General features: G+C 38.1%; 1 protein-coding gene across 3 annotated transcripts in view; it reads right to left on the reverse strand.

The window, feature by feature from the left end:
- Positions 1-10,209: 10,209 nt before the first annotated feature.
- The window catches only part of GLYATL2 (glycine-N-acyltransferase like 2), a 64,202-nt gene continuing 57,318 nt past the window's right edge, over positions 10,210-17,093 (reverse strand). For all 3 annotated transcript variants that reach the window (XM_055270161.2, XM_055270065.2, XM_063628980.1), the window contains 5 exons: positions 15,692-15,809; positions 14,415-14,522; positions 13,400-13,526; positions 13,144-13,306; positions 10,210-10,971 (listed from right to left, as the gene is read on the reverse strand). In XM_055270161.2, the coding sequence (XP_055126136.2) occupies positions 10,563-10,971; positions 13,144-13,306; positions 13,400-13,526; positions 14,415-14,522; positions 15,692-15,769 (885 nt within the window). In that variant the 5' untranslated portion in view covers positions 15,770-15,809 and the 3' untranslated portion in view covers positions 10,210-10,562. The remainder of the gene's footprint in view (positions 10,972-13,143; positions 13,307-13,399; positions 13,527-14,414; positions 14,523-15,691; positions 15,810-17,093) is intronic.

The raw sequence follows: 17,093 nt of genomic DNA on the forward strand, positions 1-17,093 counted from the left end.
CAACGTACTGAGCAACTTATAGACCAAATTACATCCCAAGGAGTAAAGTTCTCATTTCATATTTGAAAAAATTGAGAAACAGAAATGACAAAAGACCATCCAAAGCCCACACAGCTTGCAAATGTACTTGAGCCTCCACTCACTCTGACTTAAATAACTTGTCTCAATACTCCTGTGTCCACCTAGGCTACAGGAGACATCTTCTTCGTCTCTGAAATGAAATTTGTTTCCACTTTTTTCACGATAATCATACCTTCACAGCTCTCTCCTCTTTCTCTCTCTCTCTCTCTCTCTCTCTCTCTCTCCCTCATTGCTTGGTTTCTTCAATTCCCAAATATTCATGTCTCAGGCAATATATTAGTCCAATCTTACACTGCTACACAGAAATACCTGAGACTGGGTAATTTATAAGAAAAAGTGATTTAATTGACTCACTATTCCACAGGCTGTACAGAAAGCATGATTCTGACATTGACTTGGCTTCTGTTGAGGCCTCAAGAAACTTAGAATCGTGGTGAAAGTCAAAGGGAAAGCAAACCCCTCACATGGCCAGAGCAGGAAGAAGGCAGAAAGGGGGGATGTGGCACACACTTTTAAACAACCGCATCTCATGAGGACTCACTCACTATCATGAGAACAGCGCCAAGGGGGAAATCCACCCCCATGATCCGATCACCTCCCACCGGGCTCCACCTCCAACACTGGAGATTACATTTTGACATGAGATTTGGGCGGGGACACAGATCCAAACCATATCAGGCAACAACAGCAAAAGTCTTTCCTTAATTTATTGCCCCTTTTATATCTTTTCAAAGGCAAAAAGACAAAGGACTTGAGTGTTCTAACACACTCTCTCCCCAGTGCCCCACAGTTTGGTTTCTATACTTTTTATTTTGCTGAAATTTAGTTTTGGGGTATTAATCACCAAAACTTTGTCTTAAGTTCATTTTGATATTTTGCCAAATGATCTGTGAAACACTTGGCCAAATTTCCCTTAGTAGCCCATTAATTTATTCTATATTTAATAATTTTTCCCCTTCTCTTTGAAAAAAAGGAAATAAATTGTCACTATCATATTCCATTCTCAAGTAAGTCAAATGGTATTGTCTGTGAACCTTCTGTGAAGTAAACACACAGAGACACATAGCAGGTCTCCTAAAGTGTTTGTAGAAATTGATGGGTGAATTTTAATTGCACCAGTGCAAGATTGACTCTCAGTCATTCACAGGTAAGACCAAAGAAGAAATGGCAGATACCTTCAGCAGCCATTGGAAACATCTCAAATATCTCCCAGGCAGCAAACAGAGGCTGACAGCTAGGTTTGCAAAAAATTGTTTTACAGTCCGTATGAAGGATCTAAGATACATCCATCCATCCTCAACCCTCCCTCTTCACCTACCTCACATCCAGGGACTCAGGAGGCTTCTTGTCAAGGACTGGTATGATTTTAGTAGAACCTTAGAGTCACGCAAAAGGTGCATTTTTTATGGTACTTCAGTGGTTTTGTACCTTATTTTTAAAGAAATTGTATTGAGTTTACAATTATGTATATCTATGGTATAAAATGCAATGTTATAATATAATATAACATTATATATGTTATAATGGCCTTTTTGGCATTCAATTGCCTTTTGGCAATTGAAAGGATATAAAATGTGGAAGGATTTAATCAAGCTAGTTAACATATCAATCACCATACATACTTATTTTTGTGGTAAAAACATTTGAAATTTACTCCCTTAGCAATTCTGAAATATACAATAAATTATTAACAATAGTCATTAGGATGTAAAATGGATGTCAATGACTTGTTTTTTTCTGCTGCACCGAAACTTTCTCTTCTCTTACCAATATCTCCCCATTCTGCTGCCCCTACCTGCAGCCTCTGGTAGCCATCATTCTACCCCCCACATCTAATAACTTTTTAACATTCCACCTGCAAGTGAGGACCTGAAGCATTTGTCTTTCTGAGCCTGGATTATTTTACTCAACATCATGTCCTCCAGGTTAATCCATGTTGTCTCAAATGACAGAATTTCCTTCTTTTTAAGGTTATATAGTATTCCGCAGTGTACTATATGTGTACAAAACATACCACATTTTCTTTATACATCATTCATTGATGGGTACTTAGTTTGATTCCATATCTTTGCTATTTTGAATAATGCTGTAATGATTATGGGAATACAGATAACTCTTTAACATACTAATTACATTTCCTTTGGGTATATAACCAGTAATGGTATTCTATATTAAATTATCTGTTTATATCTCCAGTCTCCCCTATGAGATCATCAGTTGTTGGACTGTTCTATTCATCTTTGCATCCCCAAGATCAATCATAGTATCTGGCATTAGCCAGAATTGGGGACTTATTTATTGAATGAGAAGAAATATCGATGAATAAATTACTTAACTGAGGAGACCCTATGCTTCTGCAACCTGAGATGGTCAAGATTCCAGCACCCATCATGGTATGAAAGAAAAATATCTTCGGCCCCTCGAATCATTAAGCAAAAGGAAAAAGTCAAACTGGGAATTGCTTAGAGCAAACCTGCCTCCCATTCTATTCAAAGTCACCCCTCTGGTCACTGAGATAAATGCATATCTGATTGCCTCCTTTGGAGAGACTCATCAGAAACTCAAAAGAATGCAACCATTTGTTTCATATACCTGTGACCTGGAAGTCCTCTCCCAACTTTGAGTTGTCCCACCTTTCCAGACATAATCAGTGTTTATTTTACATATGTTGATTAATATCTCATGTCTCCCTAAAATGTATAAAATTAAACTATGCTCTGACCACCTTGGGCACATGTTGTCAGGTCCTCCTGAAGCTGTTACACATGTGCATCCTTGGCAAAATAAAATTTCTAAATTAACTGAGACCTTTCTCAAATTTTCAGGGTTCACATTTTGGTAACCACGAAGGGATTCTGAGTGGAGGTGCCCCTGACTTTGGACAAATCTCCTATCAGTGCCTGATACCAGCATGAGCTAACTTTATGACTCAAACCAACAGAACAGTTTGCTGAGGTCTGAGAGAAACCCCTTCAGAGAATCCCTAATCTCCTCAAATTTTGTTTAGATCTAAAGTTTATTTTGCTATACAACTCCCTCTCTTATTGGAGTTTTACTTGCTTCCAACAAGAAAGACAAGTTTTTCTACTTCCATGATGATGGAAGGTGGATAACTCCTTTATGGAGTTTGAGCTTGCTTCCGACAAGGTAGATGAGGGTTTTTTTGCCTGCTTCTAGGATGGTAGAGAGCCTTCTTCAGCCTGAGACTCATCCCTAGGTAAGTAGCTAAATTGAGGTTTTGTCTTGGCTAAAGTTAACAACAAGTTGGTCTTAATTTCTCCTTATCATTAGAGCGCTCAGTAATCATATAAGTTGTGCAATCATTTGTTTGGCTTAACTTTTTGTTGTTGTTGTTGTTTGTTTCTGCTCTTGTAGTTGTTCCAGTCTTTTTCTCATTAAGGTTGATTGACTCTATCTGACTTGATCAAACCTGAAGGAAGTTCCGACTTATGGGGAATAAGTCCTCTGAAGTGGCTAAATTCCCCTAAAAAAAAGGATGTGTGTGTGCATATGTGTATGTTTGTATTTAAAAGGCCCTCATGTTTTTATTTTTGTTTTTCTTCTAGGAACTTTTTTTTTGAGTACAAGTTTTTTTCTTCTCAGTTAACTGAATTCTGTTTTCTTCATTTACTTTGGCTGTCTCTCCTTTCTCTGGCACCCTCTGCTGCATGGGGGACCTCAAATAGTTTATAATATCCTGGGGTTTCTTAAAGAAAATGAAGAAGGCACCAGACTCCCTTTAGGGGAGAAACCTGTTTTTCCTTATGTAACACCAAGAATGTAAACAGACAAGTTTGTCTCAGCTGTTGAACTGCTTACTTTTGTATTGTGTTACCTTTTATTTTGGACAAAAATAGTTACCGCAACAGAGGTTACTATTGGGTTTTTAAGGAAGAGTGTGATCTAGAAACTTAGAAACGTCTTTGTAAAAAAAACCTTTGAGTGCATCATAAAAGCATCGCAGGGTATAATCTCATAATAATTTTCCATTTTGGAGACCTGGGATTCAATATGGGCTCTGCCCAGAGCTCAGAGGTGCATTTAAAAGATACGTAGTCCCTATCTAAATAAAATTGGTCTCCTTATACAATCCTATGATAGATTTCTATAATTTTATGTTTGATTTGGCATCCATCTTTAATCTCCCTTAAGCGCTACCAAACGTTTCCTCTCTGTACTTTATGTTGTAAATTTTGCTATTTCATTTTCACCTGAGTTGTTTCCTTTAATATGCAATTTTAAGGCTATTTAGCTGAAAACTGCCTAGGGTTGTGAAGCAGGTTAAGAATCTGAAAGTCTAAGATAGGAAAAAAAGGTTTTTCATAAATCTATAAGATGTACTTCTATTGGCATGCCTAATACTTCTATATATTGATGTGTTGTGTACACAATGTTTCACTACTGAAAATATATTAAAGAGCTCTAATTAATTGGCTTAAGAAAATAACCAAATTACTTTATTAGCAAAAAGAAAAGACTAGTCAAATGCTTATTCAAGTTTACATAACTTAAGTAAAAGCTTTAATAGACAAGCTAGCTTTAAAATTATTGGTAAAGTAATATTAGAAATGTCTTAATTGCCAGCATACATTTTCGTTTGCAATTTATCATCAAGAAATTTCATACTTATCCCTTCCAAATACTGTAACGTATCAAAATGTGGCATAAGGGTTACAAAACTATAAACCCAGCCCAAGACAGAATGATCTTTGCTTGTGGGATCCTTAATAAATAAGACATTCATATTTATTTAATAAAAATAACTGCATCTTGAATTTAGTAAGGTTACCATAACTTCTAATCTTTCGGCTTTAGGCAGTGAAGTCCACAGGCAGTAAGGTTTGTTTTGGGAAAGGACTGTTATTGTCGTTGTCTCAAAGCTAAACTATAAACTATGTTCCTCCCAAAGTTAGTTCAGCCTATGCCCAGGAATGAACAAAGACAGCTTGGAGGTTAGAAGGAACATGGAGTTAGTTAGGTCAAATCTTTTTTTTCCTGTCTCAGTTATAATTTTGCAATGGTGGTCCCACACCTTAATACTCACAATCACAATTTTTATGAATAATCTAGGTAAATGATTAAAAAATAAAATAATTAGGTAAATGTAATAGGAAAAATACTTGTAGACAAACATCATAATTTAGAATCTAAAGTTATACTAAATTAATTGTACATATTTCATTATTTGGGTATTTTCCAATAAAAATATATTTGTAGGAAAACTTGGACACAGGAAGGGGAACATCACACCCAGGTGCCTGTTGTGGGGTGGGGGGAGGGGGGAGGGACAGCATTAGGAGATATACCTAATGTAAATGACGAGTTAATGGGTGCAGCACACCAACATGGCACATGTATACATATGCCACAAACCTGCACATTGTGCACATGTACCCTAGAACTTAAAGTATAATAAATATATATATTTATATATATATATATATTTAAGAAGTATATTGAACTCATTGTTCAATTCCCACCTTTGAGTGAGAACATGCAGTGTTTGGTTTTTTGTCTTTGTGATAGTTTGCTGAGAATGATGGTTTCCAGCCTCATCCATGTCCCTACAAAGGACATGAACTCATCCTTTTTTATGGCTGCATAGTATTCCATGGTGTATATGTGCCACATTTTCTTAATCCAGTCTATCATTGATGGACATTTGGGTTGGTTCCAAGTCTTTGCTATTGTGAATAGTGCTGCAATAAACATACATGTGCATGTGTTCAGTGGTTTTATCCTAATCCAAGTAAAATAAAATAAATAAAAGAGAAATGTTGTCAGTTTTTGGTATTTCCAGATAAAAGTAATTCCTTTCCTGCTAACTTCTTTCCCTTGCCCACTTCTGTTCCACCCAAAGGGACACCAGGAGGTACTATTTGATATAGTATTTGGGCCACAGAACTTGCCATAACTGACTGGGCCAGGAGTGGGCACCTGGCTGCTGCATTTAGAGTGGTGTAGTCACTGATGAATTTGGAGTAGTGACTAAGAAATTTAAGTATCTATCTGAGTGAGTCATTTCAATGGCAGAAATGCAAAAATTTAGAGCTGTAATTCAAAAGCCTATCTGCACAAATGGCCAATAAGCACATAAAAAATGTTCAATATTATGAGTCATTAGGGAAATGCAAACCAAAACCACAGTGAAATATCATTTTACATTTACTAGAATGGCTATAATTCTTTTAAAGGGGACAAATAACAGTTATTGACAAGGATATGGAGTGAAAAGGGAATGCTTGTGCTTTGCTGGAAGGAAAGTAAAAGAGTGCAACCACTGTGGAAAACAGTTTGGCAGTTCCTCAAAAAGCTAAACATAGAACTACCATGTAATTCAGCAGCTTCACTCCTAGACATATACCTCAAACAGTTGAAAGTAAGGCCTCAAACATATTTGTGTACCAACATTCATAGCAACATTATTCACAATAGCCAAAGGTGAAAACAACACAAATGTCCATCAACAGATGAATGGAAAAACAAAATATGGTGTATATATACAGTAGAATATTATTCAGCCACAAAAAAGTTAAATTTTGATATATGCTACAATATTAATGGACCTTGATGACGTCATGCTAAATGTAATAAGTCAGATGCAAAATGATATACACATATTGTATGAATTCACTTTTGTGACATGCCCAAAGTAGAGAAATTCATAGAGATCGTAGAATAGAGGTTACCAGGATCTGGGAGGGAGAGGAGTATGAGGAGTTGTTTAATGGGTACAGAGTTCATGCTGGAGATGATGAAAAAGTTTTAGGTATAGGTAATAGTGACGGCAACAGCTGCCCATCTAGAGCCGCCGCTACCAAGACACAGGATGCCGCGGAGAGGCTCTGGCAGGGGCTATAACGCTCCACGGAGCAGGCAGGAGCCCCGCCCTCCCTGGGTGCTCCTGCAGCCGCCCTGCCACTGCTCGCAGAATCAGGAGTCTCTGTGTTCTTGGGGGCCCAGGAAGACCCCTCTGCCTCCCACAGGCTCGGAAGTGCCTGCTCCCACTGCCTGGCTTCTCTCCGCTGTCAGCGCCCGTTCCCATCTCGGAGGCACCCCGGGGGCTGCAGGCTCCAGGGAGCCAGGGGAGCAGGGGACAAGCGGGAGCCCCGCCTCTTCCGTGTTGGCAGGGTGAGAGCTCCCAGAGGTGCAGCTGCAACCGCCCTCCCAGGAGCAGAGGTCCCAGGTCTGGTGGCTCTGCAGTCTGCGCCTCTGAAACAATGAGAATGATTATATAATATTGTGGATATATTTAATACCGCTGCATTGTACTTACCGTGGTTAGAATAATAAATATTATGTTATATGTATTTTACCACTGTGTGTGTGTGTGTGTGTGTGTGTGTGTGTGTGTGTTTGTACTTTTTAAGCCTGTCTGTCCAGAGAAAACAAGCATGGAGAAAAAGTGGTCCCAGAGCCCCTGGCAGTTTTCCATTTCCAGGGTCTACCCTTTTTCCTGGAGTCAGTCTGTATTCCTGTATTTGAGAATCCATATCTTCATATTTTTAATTTATATTCAAATAAATAAAACACTTTGTTCATGCTCAGAGTAACTCAAGTTGATCATTGCTACTTGAACCCAATCTTAACTAACCAACTTTGGTAAATTTTTAGCAACAAGTTACTTTTTTGGCAACTGTCATCTTCTCTTAATAAAGCTAGAGTCCAGAGGCTGGCCAAGTGCAGCACAAAGCAACGTTCACACATCACTTACCTTGTGTTCCCTAGAGGAGCAAGGTTTGAATCATCTTCTAGGTTTAGCTTGAGATAGGATTGTAGACATTAGAATGATCCCACAATAGCAGAAATACCTATGAAATACTCTATCTCTGGGTTCAACATTTGGTGTGGGCACCCCCTTGTGAGAAGTCATCCAGCCAACAAAAATCTAGCCAGAGGCATTGGGGTGAGGACTTGAAAGTTGTGCAAGAGTTTCTAGAGCTAATTTTATCTCTAGGATCAATCAGAATTGATTAGTAAAAGGGGTATAAAGTATGTTGGCTGACTCCCAGGGTCTTTTTGTTAGAAATTGGGAGGATTCTGGTACAAAATTACATGATGGATCGTAGTCAACAAGAGAATGTTGTTGTCCAGAGTCTGATATTGCTAAAATGCAATTATTCCATAATTTAATTTGTTAATGTTTATTAAGCCTTAGCCTTCTGTCACTAGTCATATCTCAGAAGTTGAGTACTATCTTGGAAGCCATGCTGAGTTCACTTCCTGAATTGGCCACTTATTCATTAGATGGCCTTGGAGGAGGGATGTAAATTCTCACTAGTGTGGTTTTCTCTTCTGTAATGACAACGCCTGCTTACCTCTTGGGATAGTTGTGAGTACTAAAGGTGTTAAAATGTGTGAAACACTTGGAATGCTGCCTGGAATCTAAGTGCTATCTAAAATGTAAGGTCTTATTATTGTGTGAACATTTCTCACTCATTTTACTGCATCTCTATGATTACTTCAATACTGTCTTGAGTCAGCACTTTCTACTTTTAAGTTATACAGCCAAGGTGTGTCATGGCTGCCGGAAGATTTGATCATAAGGACCAAGTCCTAAAATGTAAATTAGGATAGGAAAAGTGGAGTCTGGAGAGAAGCTAAGTCCTTAAGTTCCTGGCTCACTGTAAAGGCAGAGTGCCTGGGAGTTTCTCTCTTTTCAGAGAATGACAAGGATGTTCAGACTGTGGTCCCCTATTGTGGATTGACTGTATCATCTCTACCAGCCTTGGTAGGCGCCTATCTTCAAGTACCAAGGATATTTTGAAGATGAAGATGTTGATTCTATTTTGCCTAAATTTAACTAAACCTTTTATCTATGGTGTCTTCTCCCCCAAATCCCTTCCATGAATGTGCTCTGATTACTTTTCCTTTTTCCTTTTTTTTTTGAGACCAGGTCTTGCTCTGTTGCCAGTCTGGACTACACACACTACTGGCACAATCTCGGCTCACTGCAACCTCCAACTCCCTGGTTCAAGTAACTCCCCTGCCTCAGCCTCCCGAGTGGCTGAGACTCCAGGCACCCGCCACCACACCCGGCTAATTTTTGTATTTTTAGTAGAGACTGGGTTTTACCATGTTGGCCAGGATGGTCTCAATCTCGGGACCTCACAATCTGCCAGCCTTGGCCTCCCAATGTGCTGGGATTACAGGTGTGAGCCACCGTGCTCGGCCAACTATCAATTTTTTAAAATGATCTTTACCCTTAAGTCATAATTGATAGGATATGAGATAGATAAGGTCTCAAGCTAGAGTAAGTTCCGTTTTCCATCAACATGGACCTGGAATATAGAAATGATGACCAGACTTGGACTGAGAACATTTAAATTCTGAAAGTATGAGGTAAGTTTGCTCAGGAAAAAGCATACACTTATACATATACGGGGTGGCTGAATAATGCCTCTCCAAAAATATCAAGGTCCTAATCCCTAGAAGCTTTGAGTGTTATATGGCAAAACAGACTTCACAGGTGTGATTAAGTTAACAATCTTGAGATGGGGAGATTATCCTGGATTATCCAGGTTGGTCCTAAGTATATGCAAGTGTCCTTCTAAAAGGGAGGCAGAGGGAGATTTGACTGTAGAAGAGAAGAAGGTGATGCGATGATGATGAAAGCAAAGAGATAAAAGATGGTGTGATACAGAGACACAAGCTAAGGAGTGAGGACAGCCTCTATGATCTGGAAAAGGCAAGGGAGTTGATTTACCCGTATAACCTCCAGAAGGAGCTGTACCTGCCAACATGTTGGGTTTAGCCTCATAAATCCTATTCTGAACTTCTGATTGCCATAAATATAAGATAACACATTGTGTTGCTTTAAGTCATAATATTTATCATAATTTGTTATAATGGCAAAACTAATACATCATAAACATAAAAATTATCTTGAAAATTTAAAGTTAAGCTTTAAATTTGCAACTCAACCTAGCAACCCCTTGTAATAAAAAGCAAGTTAGAAAACCAAATTTTCACTCATGGCCACAAAATTTAATTTAGCAGAGCATCTCAAAGCTCCTCAGAGGGTACTCAGAATAAAAAGCAATGATGCTGAGGGCTTTTTAAAAATCCTTTGGGTAACTTTGTAGAAGGAAGGGAAGAATACCAGAGGAGACACTTTTAAAAGCAGATTTTTTATTTTAACAAGCAAGTCATAAAAGTGAATTTTTTCATGAAAGAAATTGTCTTCATTTAAGAAAGTGTTGCCGTTAAAGGGTTATCTTGGCACTAATGATTGGCATTGGGTGATTTTAATTCTGAGATGTCTGTCATCATAAAGGAAATTATGAGACCATAAGATTGAACTTCTAATTTTCTGTAAGAATATAGAGGAGAAGGAGGGTAAAAATGTTAAGGGTGAGCTTAAGTAATACACAGATCCTAGATAATCAGTTGCATTTTGTGCTAATGTAGATCACAATGCTTGTGTTTGAATTAATGTTTTTTTACTGATAAGAAAGATTTGAAATGGACAATGGAATCAATCAGCAATATTTCTTGGGGGTGCATTTCCACTGATGCCAACCACAAGGACAAATCTTAAACCCCAAATTTTTCAGTGCCTGTAGGCTTTTCTCATTATTGTCTGCCACATGGAAATAAAATGGGATTTCTTTTTGAGAGAGATACTTTTCAAGATGATAACCAATTTGCAACATGTTGCCTTGGTGTCTGTATCTGGGGATAGTATAACCCATTCTTAACTCACAGGACTGTTCCATCACAATCCAAGAGACAAGCTGGCCCTCTGGACCCAGCACACCAAATCCTAGAAAATCCTGGAGGCAGCGTTCAATATATTTCAAGCTCCTCTCATTTTTCCCAAAGGCCCAGTGTTCATTTACAAGACCTGCATGTGAAGCATCTAAGAACATGTTTGAAAAGTTTCCTTCCCTGTGAAGAAAAAGAATTTAACATTTATTCAGCCAATATTACCAAACACTGGAATTGCAAAAAATAAATATAACACCATTCCTTTCCTTAAGGACCCTACAGCCTAGAGGAGGCAATAGATGCATAACAACTGCGTTTTCTATTTCCGCTTCAAAATGTTTCCAAATAGTTGATGGGGGAACACTGTGTGTTTTACGGCCCATTTAATAGCAGAGAGACAGCATGATATATTACAGGACATCTCAAAATATCCCACTAAGTGCCTTAAGGAAGAAAATGAACACATGTCCCTAAAAGAGTGAGAATATAGACTAGAGAAGCCCTCCACATGGCTGAATTTACTTGAAAGATGATGTATGAAACCATGTGCATTTTGAGTTCTACTCCACAAGATATCTAAATATACAAGATAGTATTTCATTGAACAGATATTCCAATAAAACATATTTTACAGGAAGATGAGAACAATGCTGATCTTACATCTTCATGTGTCCCAAAGCCCTTCATCACATACCCAGAAACGCAGTTTAAGAAGCTGCAATATAGGAAAAAGAATATTACACTTTTGGTGCTAACCATTGGGATTCTAATCCTGATTATTTTCTTTTGGAAAAGTTATGTTTTCTTGTTTACTCGGTTTTCTTGCTTGTGAAATTACAGTAATATCCTCTGTAAATATGGGGATGGTGGAAGAGAGAAGATCTCCAGGAACTTTTGCCCCTGTCCAGTGAGGAAGAGTTTTGAGAAGTTTGTCAGTTTCAGAGTCACTTCATGTTTGCCAGTGGGTGGGTAACAGAACGCTAAGTTTTCTATGGGTGATGCTTTGTTTTTGCTCACTTCACCTGATCCTGTACTTGCTTCCTGAAAGATCTCAAGTACCCTTTCCTGTACCCTCTCCTGTGGATAGACAAACCTAGAATGGCAAGATACCAAGATATCGATGTAGGCTTAGAGGAATCACCTTAGGGCAGGTATTTCGCGCCAGATTTCCAGAGTTATACTACTAAATATTATTTAATCCCCATTTATCATTTTCCCTGTGTATATGTTTCCCTTAAGTGTCTCATGTGAACACTGGTGGGGCAAAGCAGGAGTTGAACAGTGTTGACTTTTCTGGCTAAATCAAATGTATCTGTGAGTGTGTGTTTAAATTCTATTTTTTCAATTAGTAATACAATTATAAAGCATAAATGGATTACTAGAGGAAAGCAAATCTCTCTTCTTTCTCTGATCTCCTATTAGCCAGTTACTTTCTCTAGAAGCAATCACTAATGCCAATATATTTTTACAACTTTCCAGTTATTCTATGCAATTTTAGATGTATATGTACATTTGTTTATTTACACAAATTGTAGCATATTATATACATTGTTCTATCCACCTTATTTTTTCTTGTAGCAATCTATTTTGGAAATATTTTATAGTCTGTCGTGTAGAGTTGCTTCATTCTTTTTAATGTCTCCATAGTATTCTAATGTTTCAATGTACTACAATAAACGTATCCATTTCCCCATTATTGGATGTTTAGGTTGTTTCATAAGTTATGATACCACACATTAAATTCATGGAAATCTTGCCATCTAGTTTGGTAACACCATTTATTTAGTATGCATATTCTTTGACTCAACAATTTTAATTCTAGTAATTCATCTTTCAGATATATTTACACAACTGTGCAATGATCTATTTATGATGATATTCATTGCAGAAGTTGCAGTAAAGTATGTATACATGTTGCAAAAATAAATACATAACTCATATAGGGTACTAAAAGCATACATATCAGTGTCAAAAATATTTACACCTGGCAGGGGAACCCAAGTGGACAGATTTTATTTTTTATTTTATATACTTATGTATTTTCTATAAGCATGCAGCATTTTGTAAGACATAAATAGTTTCAGTAAACATTTTTCCATGTCACCATGATGTCCATTACCGTCTCAGAAGGATCCTTGTGAGCCCTAAGTGAAATAATATGCATAAAGACCTTCTCTAATGAAGGCTCTGTCCATGCTCAGTACACAGTTGCTAACATAACTCCCTTTCTTTACCCATGCAATTGTGTACCCCATCATAATTTAGTCTCAAATCCTACATTTCCAAGTACAGCCTTTGTGGCAACTCAATAATTCTATCAAGGAATTTGGGAAGCAAAAGGTAAAATCTTACTTGTTATCATCATCCACTTTAAATAACTCCATCTTTTCATTACTTGAGGTCTTGTGCTTCTTTGGTAATTCTGGTATAAAGAGCATGGTTTTCGTGTAATCTACCTGCACTGATTTTGAAGTTGCAGCCTTTCTTATTGCTTCATCCAGGCCCTCTTGGCAACCTGGAGAAAGCAGAAAGACAAGTACTGCTTTATGCCTTCCATATCGGCTAGGAATAAACCATGGATCTTTTACTTTTAACTCAGACTAGTTACCTTGGATCTGCAAAGTTTGCTCCCAGTTGATTACACTGGAGTATGACAGGACTTCCTCTAACTTGTCAGGAGCTTTGGTGAAGATGTGGTAAGTGTTGGTATAATGATCCTGGTCATCTTTCATCTCCTGATATAACAAATATCAATTATATTTACATAGCACTACAATTTACAAAATGTTCTTGCATAGGTCTAGAGTGCTAGAGATTTAATTGTTTGAAATATTCTGTTTTTCTGAGATAGGTGTAGAAAATGGCCTTGGAGTCACTTCAAGAATAACTCACTCTTGATACACTGAAGATTGTTTCTTTCTTCTACGGCACTAAAGTGATCTGCCCTTGAGAGGGTGAGTAAATAACTCCATTGTCTAGAATGGGAAGTGTACCCAAAATGGTGTATGTTAAGGATTTAAAAGTGAAGGTGCCTAAGGTATGGAAAGAAATATAACGAACAGGTTTGGCACGGCTCCGGATTTTTGACAAGGTGTCACCTGTGCTAATCCTGACCCAGCACTCTGGGGCTGGCTCAGTGATTGGCTCTTGGTGTGCATGTGAATAGATGAAGTTTTGGAAAGAACCATCATTCCAGAGCCAGAGTAGTACCTAGAATAGACAGCTCAGTCTGCCTCCATATGCCTGCCTACCCTCTGCTGTTGACACTTCCCCTTGGGAGTCCTTGCAGGTGAAAACACTACTTAATCACTTTCAGCCATAGAAGTCTAGGTTGTGATGTATTCCTATGATCAGAATCTTGGTAGAATAGATTGACTGGGTGGAATCCTAATTTTATTTACACATCCTGGATTACTGATCACTGGATCTAAGTTCAAGCCTTATCTCACTGCCCTACCCTCTCTCCCAAACAGCCCTTCCAAAACCTGCATACATCAACAGTGTCAATGTTCTTCTCACCACCCCTCATTTCCCTCATTGCCATGCAGTTTCAGTTCCCTCATTGCCATGCAGAGAACGTCTGGAGAGTGACTACCCTGGTATTCAGTAACTATTGCTCCTACCTGTTTCTGAGGCCGAGTAATGACCATCTGGTAATCTGGCCAGGCATCTACCAGCACCTCCATGTTGAAAGGGTTTTTATCTTTAATGTTGAAAATGGCGCCATATACCTACAATGCAACAGAACAAAGCAGGAGAGGATGAAGTTCTTCTCCAATATAGAGTCTTATATGTGGAGAAATAAGACATGGCATGAGAAATAAGGATAAGAAGTCTAGGAGGACTTAGGATGGGGCCAGTGCTTCCAGGATGGCTCATTGGGCTACTCATTGAGAGTTATGCTGCTAGAGGGCCCAATAAGCATCCACAAAAATCCAAGTTAATGCCTGAGTCATTAAGAACTGGCTTCCCTGATATTCATTCATTTCTAAAAAATTCATGCCATTTTCTCATTTTTTTCTTTCTTTATTTCATAACATACTATTTATTTGGCATCTATTATGTATCAGGTCTGTCTTAAGCATGAAAAACTCAAAGGTGAATATGATATGGCTACAACCCTAAAGTTAAGTTTAGAAGGATAGAGAGTACATAGTTCAACCATCGTAAGACACGTGGTCTGAGTGATATATGTGTATGGTGGTATAGGATCCCAAGGAGGAAAAGCACTACCTGTCTAGGAAGTGATAAGGAAACTTACAATATCAGAAGCAATATCTGAACTGGGTCTTGATGAATATGTTATGCCTTTTTCTGGCAAACTAGAGAATGAAAGCAAGTTATTACAAATAGGAGAAAAAGCATGAGTGAAATGACTAAGAGTATGGCAGATGATATCATGCCTACTGAATTGTGAGGGGCTCAATATTTGTAGCATGTGGTATATGGCAGGAGAATGTTGAGAGGCAAAATAAAAAAGGCTGGAGAATTTTGGGATAAACCCTGTAACCCAATTAAGCCCTGGTGAAGGACTCTGCAAATTTGCTATGGCAAATTTTAAAACCAGGGAGTGATATGATCCTTTATGTGTCATATAGATGACTCTCATCACAAAGTTGTAACTAGGCTGTTAAGATTGGAGACAAGGAGGTATTGCAATTACCAGGAAGAGATGACAAAGTACACCAAAGACAGCAGAAAGATAAATTCAAAAGATGTTTAAGAGGCCACAGAAAGGAAGCAAAGTTGGTGATTGACTGAATATAGATATTAAGGTCATCTTTGCACAGATTCTCACTTTAGACTTGCATTCCCATCTCCCCATTAAGGTTATGAACCCTGAATCTGTCCTCTTCTCAACTCAACCCTCTTCTCCTTTGATCTCCTCCTACTCCGTTACCTTTATGGATTCAGGGATGCTCTTTTCTAAGGATTTATACAGAATCTGCAGCTTCTGAGCATTATGAAGCACAAGCATCTTATGTAGCACTTCAGCTTCTTTCCCTCAAGAAGATGATCTAAGGAAATAAACACAAAAACAGAAATACCTAGAGAGATATGATAGGTGTCCAGAAAGAAGAGGAAGGAGAAGTCACCAGGGATATCATACACTATTAGCAGCAATGGGCTTTAGAAATTATCTAGGCCAAACTTTTCAGTTTACAAATGAGAAACTAAAGCCCAGAGGTGCAACTAGACCTCAAGGCTCCTTAGTAATCTCCATACAATTCCACTTAAAAAGTACATTAACATATCTGGCAAAATATATCTCCCATGCTCATTTGATTCAAATCAGTAAAAGAATATGGAGAGTGAATGGCTTCAGCTTTCCAGACACAAATAAAAAATAATGCATCTCTTCAGGGATTGTCCCTCTGGAGAGCCCCCCAACCCCAAGCATTGAAACACTTGCTCTAATGTTCCCATAGCATGGGTACTATTTTCAGCTATGAAGAAAGAATGTAATCTTCTGAAAAAAAAAAAACACCTTGCAGACTATATTGTGCGTAGTCCCTTTTCTCCTAAGGAACAAAACCATAGGAAGAAAAAATTGTTGATTAGTGATGATACCACCAAGTAGAAATTGGCAAGATCTAGCAATTGGAATTATATGTTAGCAACCTTAAAAATAAACCAAACCCTTTTATTCAGTAATTCCACATCTAGAAACTCATCCCAAGGAAATAATAATAGACATGTTTAAGGAGGTAAACATAAGAAAATTTATTGTAATATCATACTGCATATTAGATATAACACAAAATTCATTATGAAGAAATGATCAAGTTGATGATGGTATATCCAAATAATAGATTACCAGGCAACTATCAAAATAATGTCTTTGAAGAGTGTTTAATGACATAGGAAAACATCTGTGTTACAAAGTCAGGAAAACATATGATGTAATCCCAAATTAATAATATAAAGATGCAGGCCAGGTGCAGTGGCTCAGCCTGTAATCCCAGCACTTTGGGAGGCCAAGGCGGGCAGATCACAAGGTCAGGAGTTTGAGATCAGCCTGGCCAACATAGCGAAACCCCGTCTCTACTGAAAATACAAAAAACTACCCGGGTGTGGTGGTGAGTGCCAGTAGTCCCAGCTACTCAGGAGGCTGAGGCAGGAGAATCGCTTGAACCAAGGAAGAGGAGGTTGCAGTGATCTGATATCACACCACTGCATTCCAGCTTGGGTGACAGTGTGAGGCTCTATCTCAAAAAATAAAATAAAATAAAATAAAATAAATTAAAATAAAATAAAATAAAATAAAAATTAAAAAATAATAATATAAAGATGCATAGGTG

This window comes from Symphalangus syndactylus, chromosome 1 (assembly GCF_028878055.3).
Source record: "Symphalangus syndactylus isolate Jambi chromosome 1, NHGRI_mSymSyn1-v2.1_pri, whole genome shotgun sequence".
In the NCBI taxonomy this organism is placed as follows: Eukaryota; Metazoa; Chordata; class Mammalia; order Primates; family Hylobatidae; genus Symphalangus; species Symphalangus syndactylus.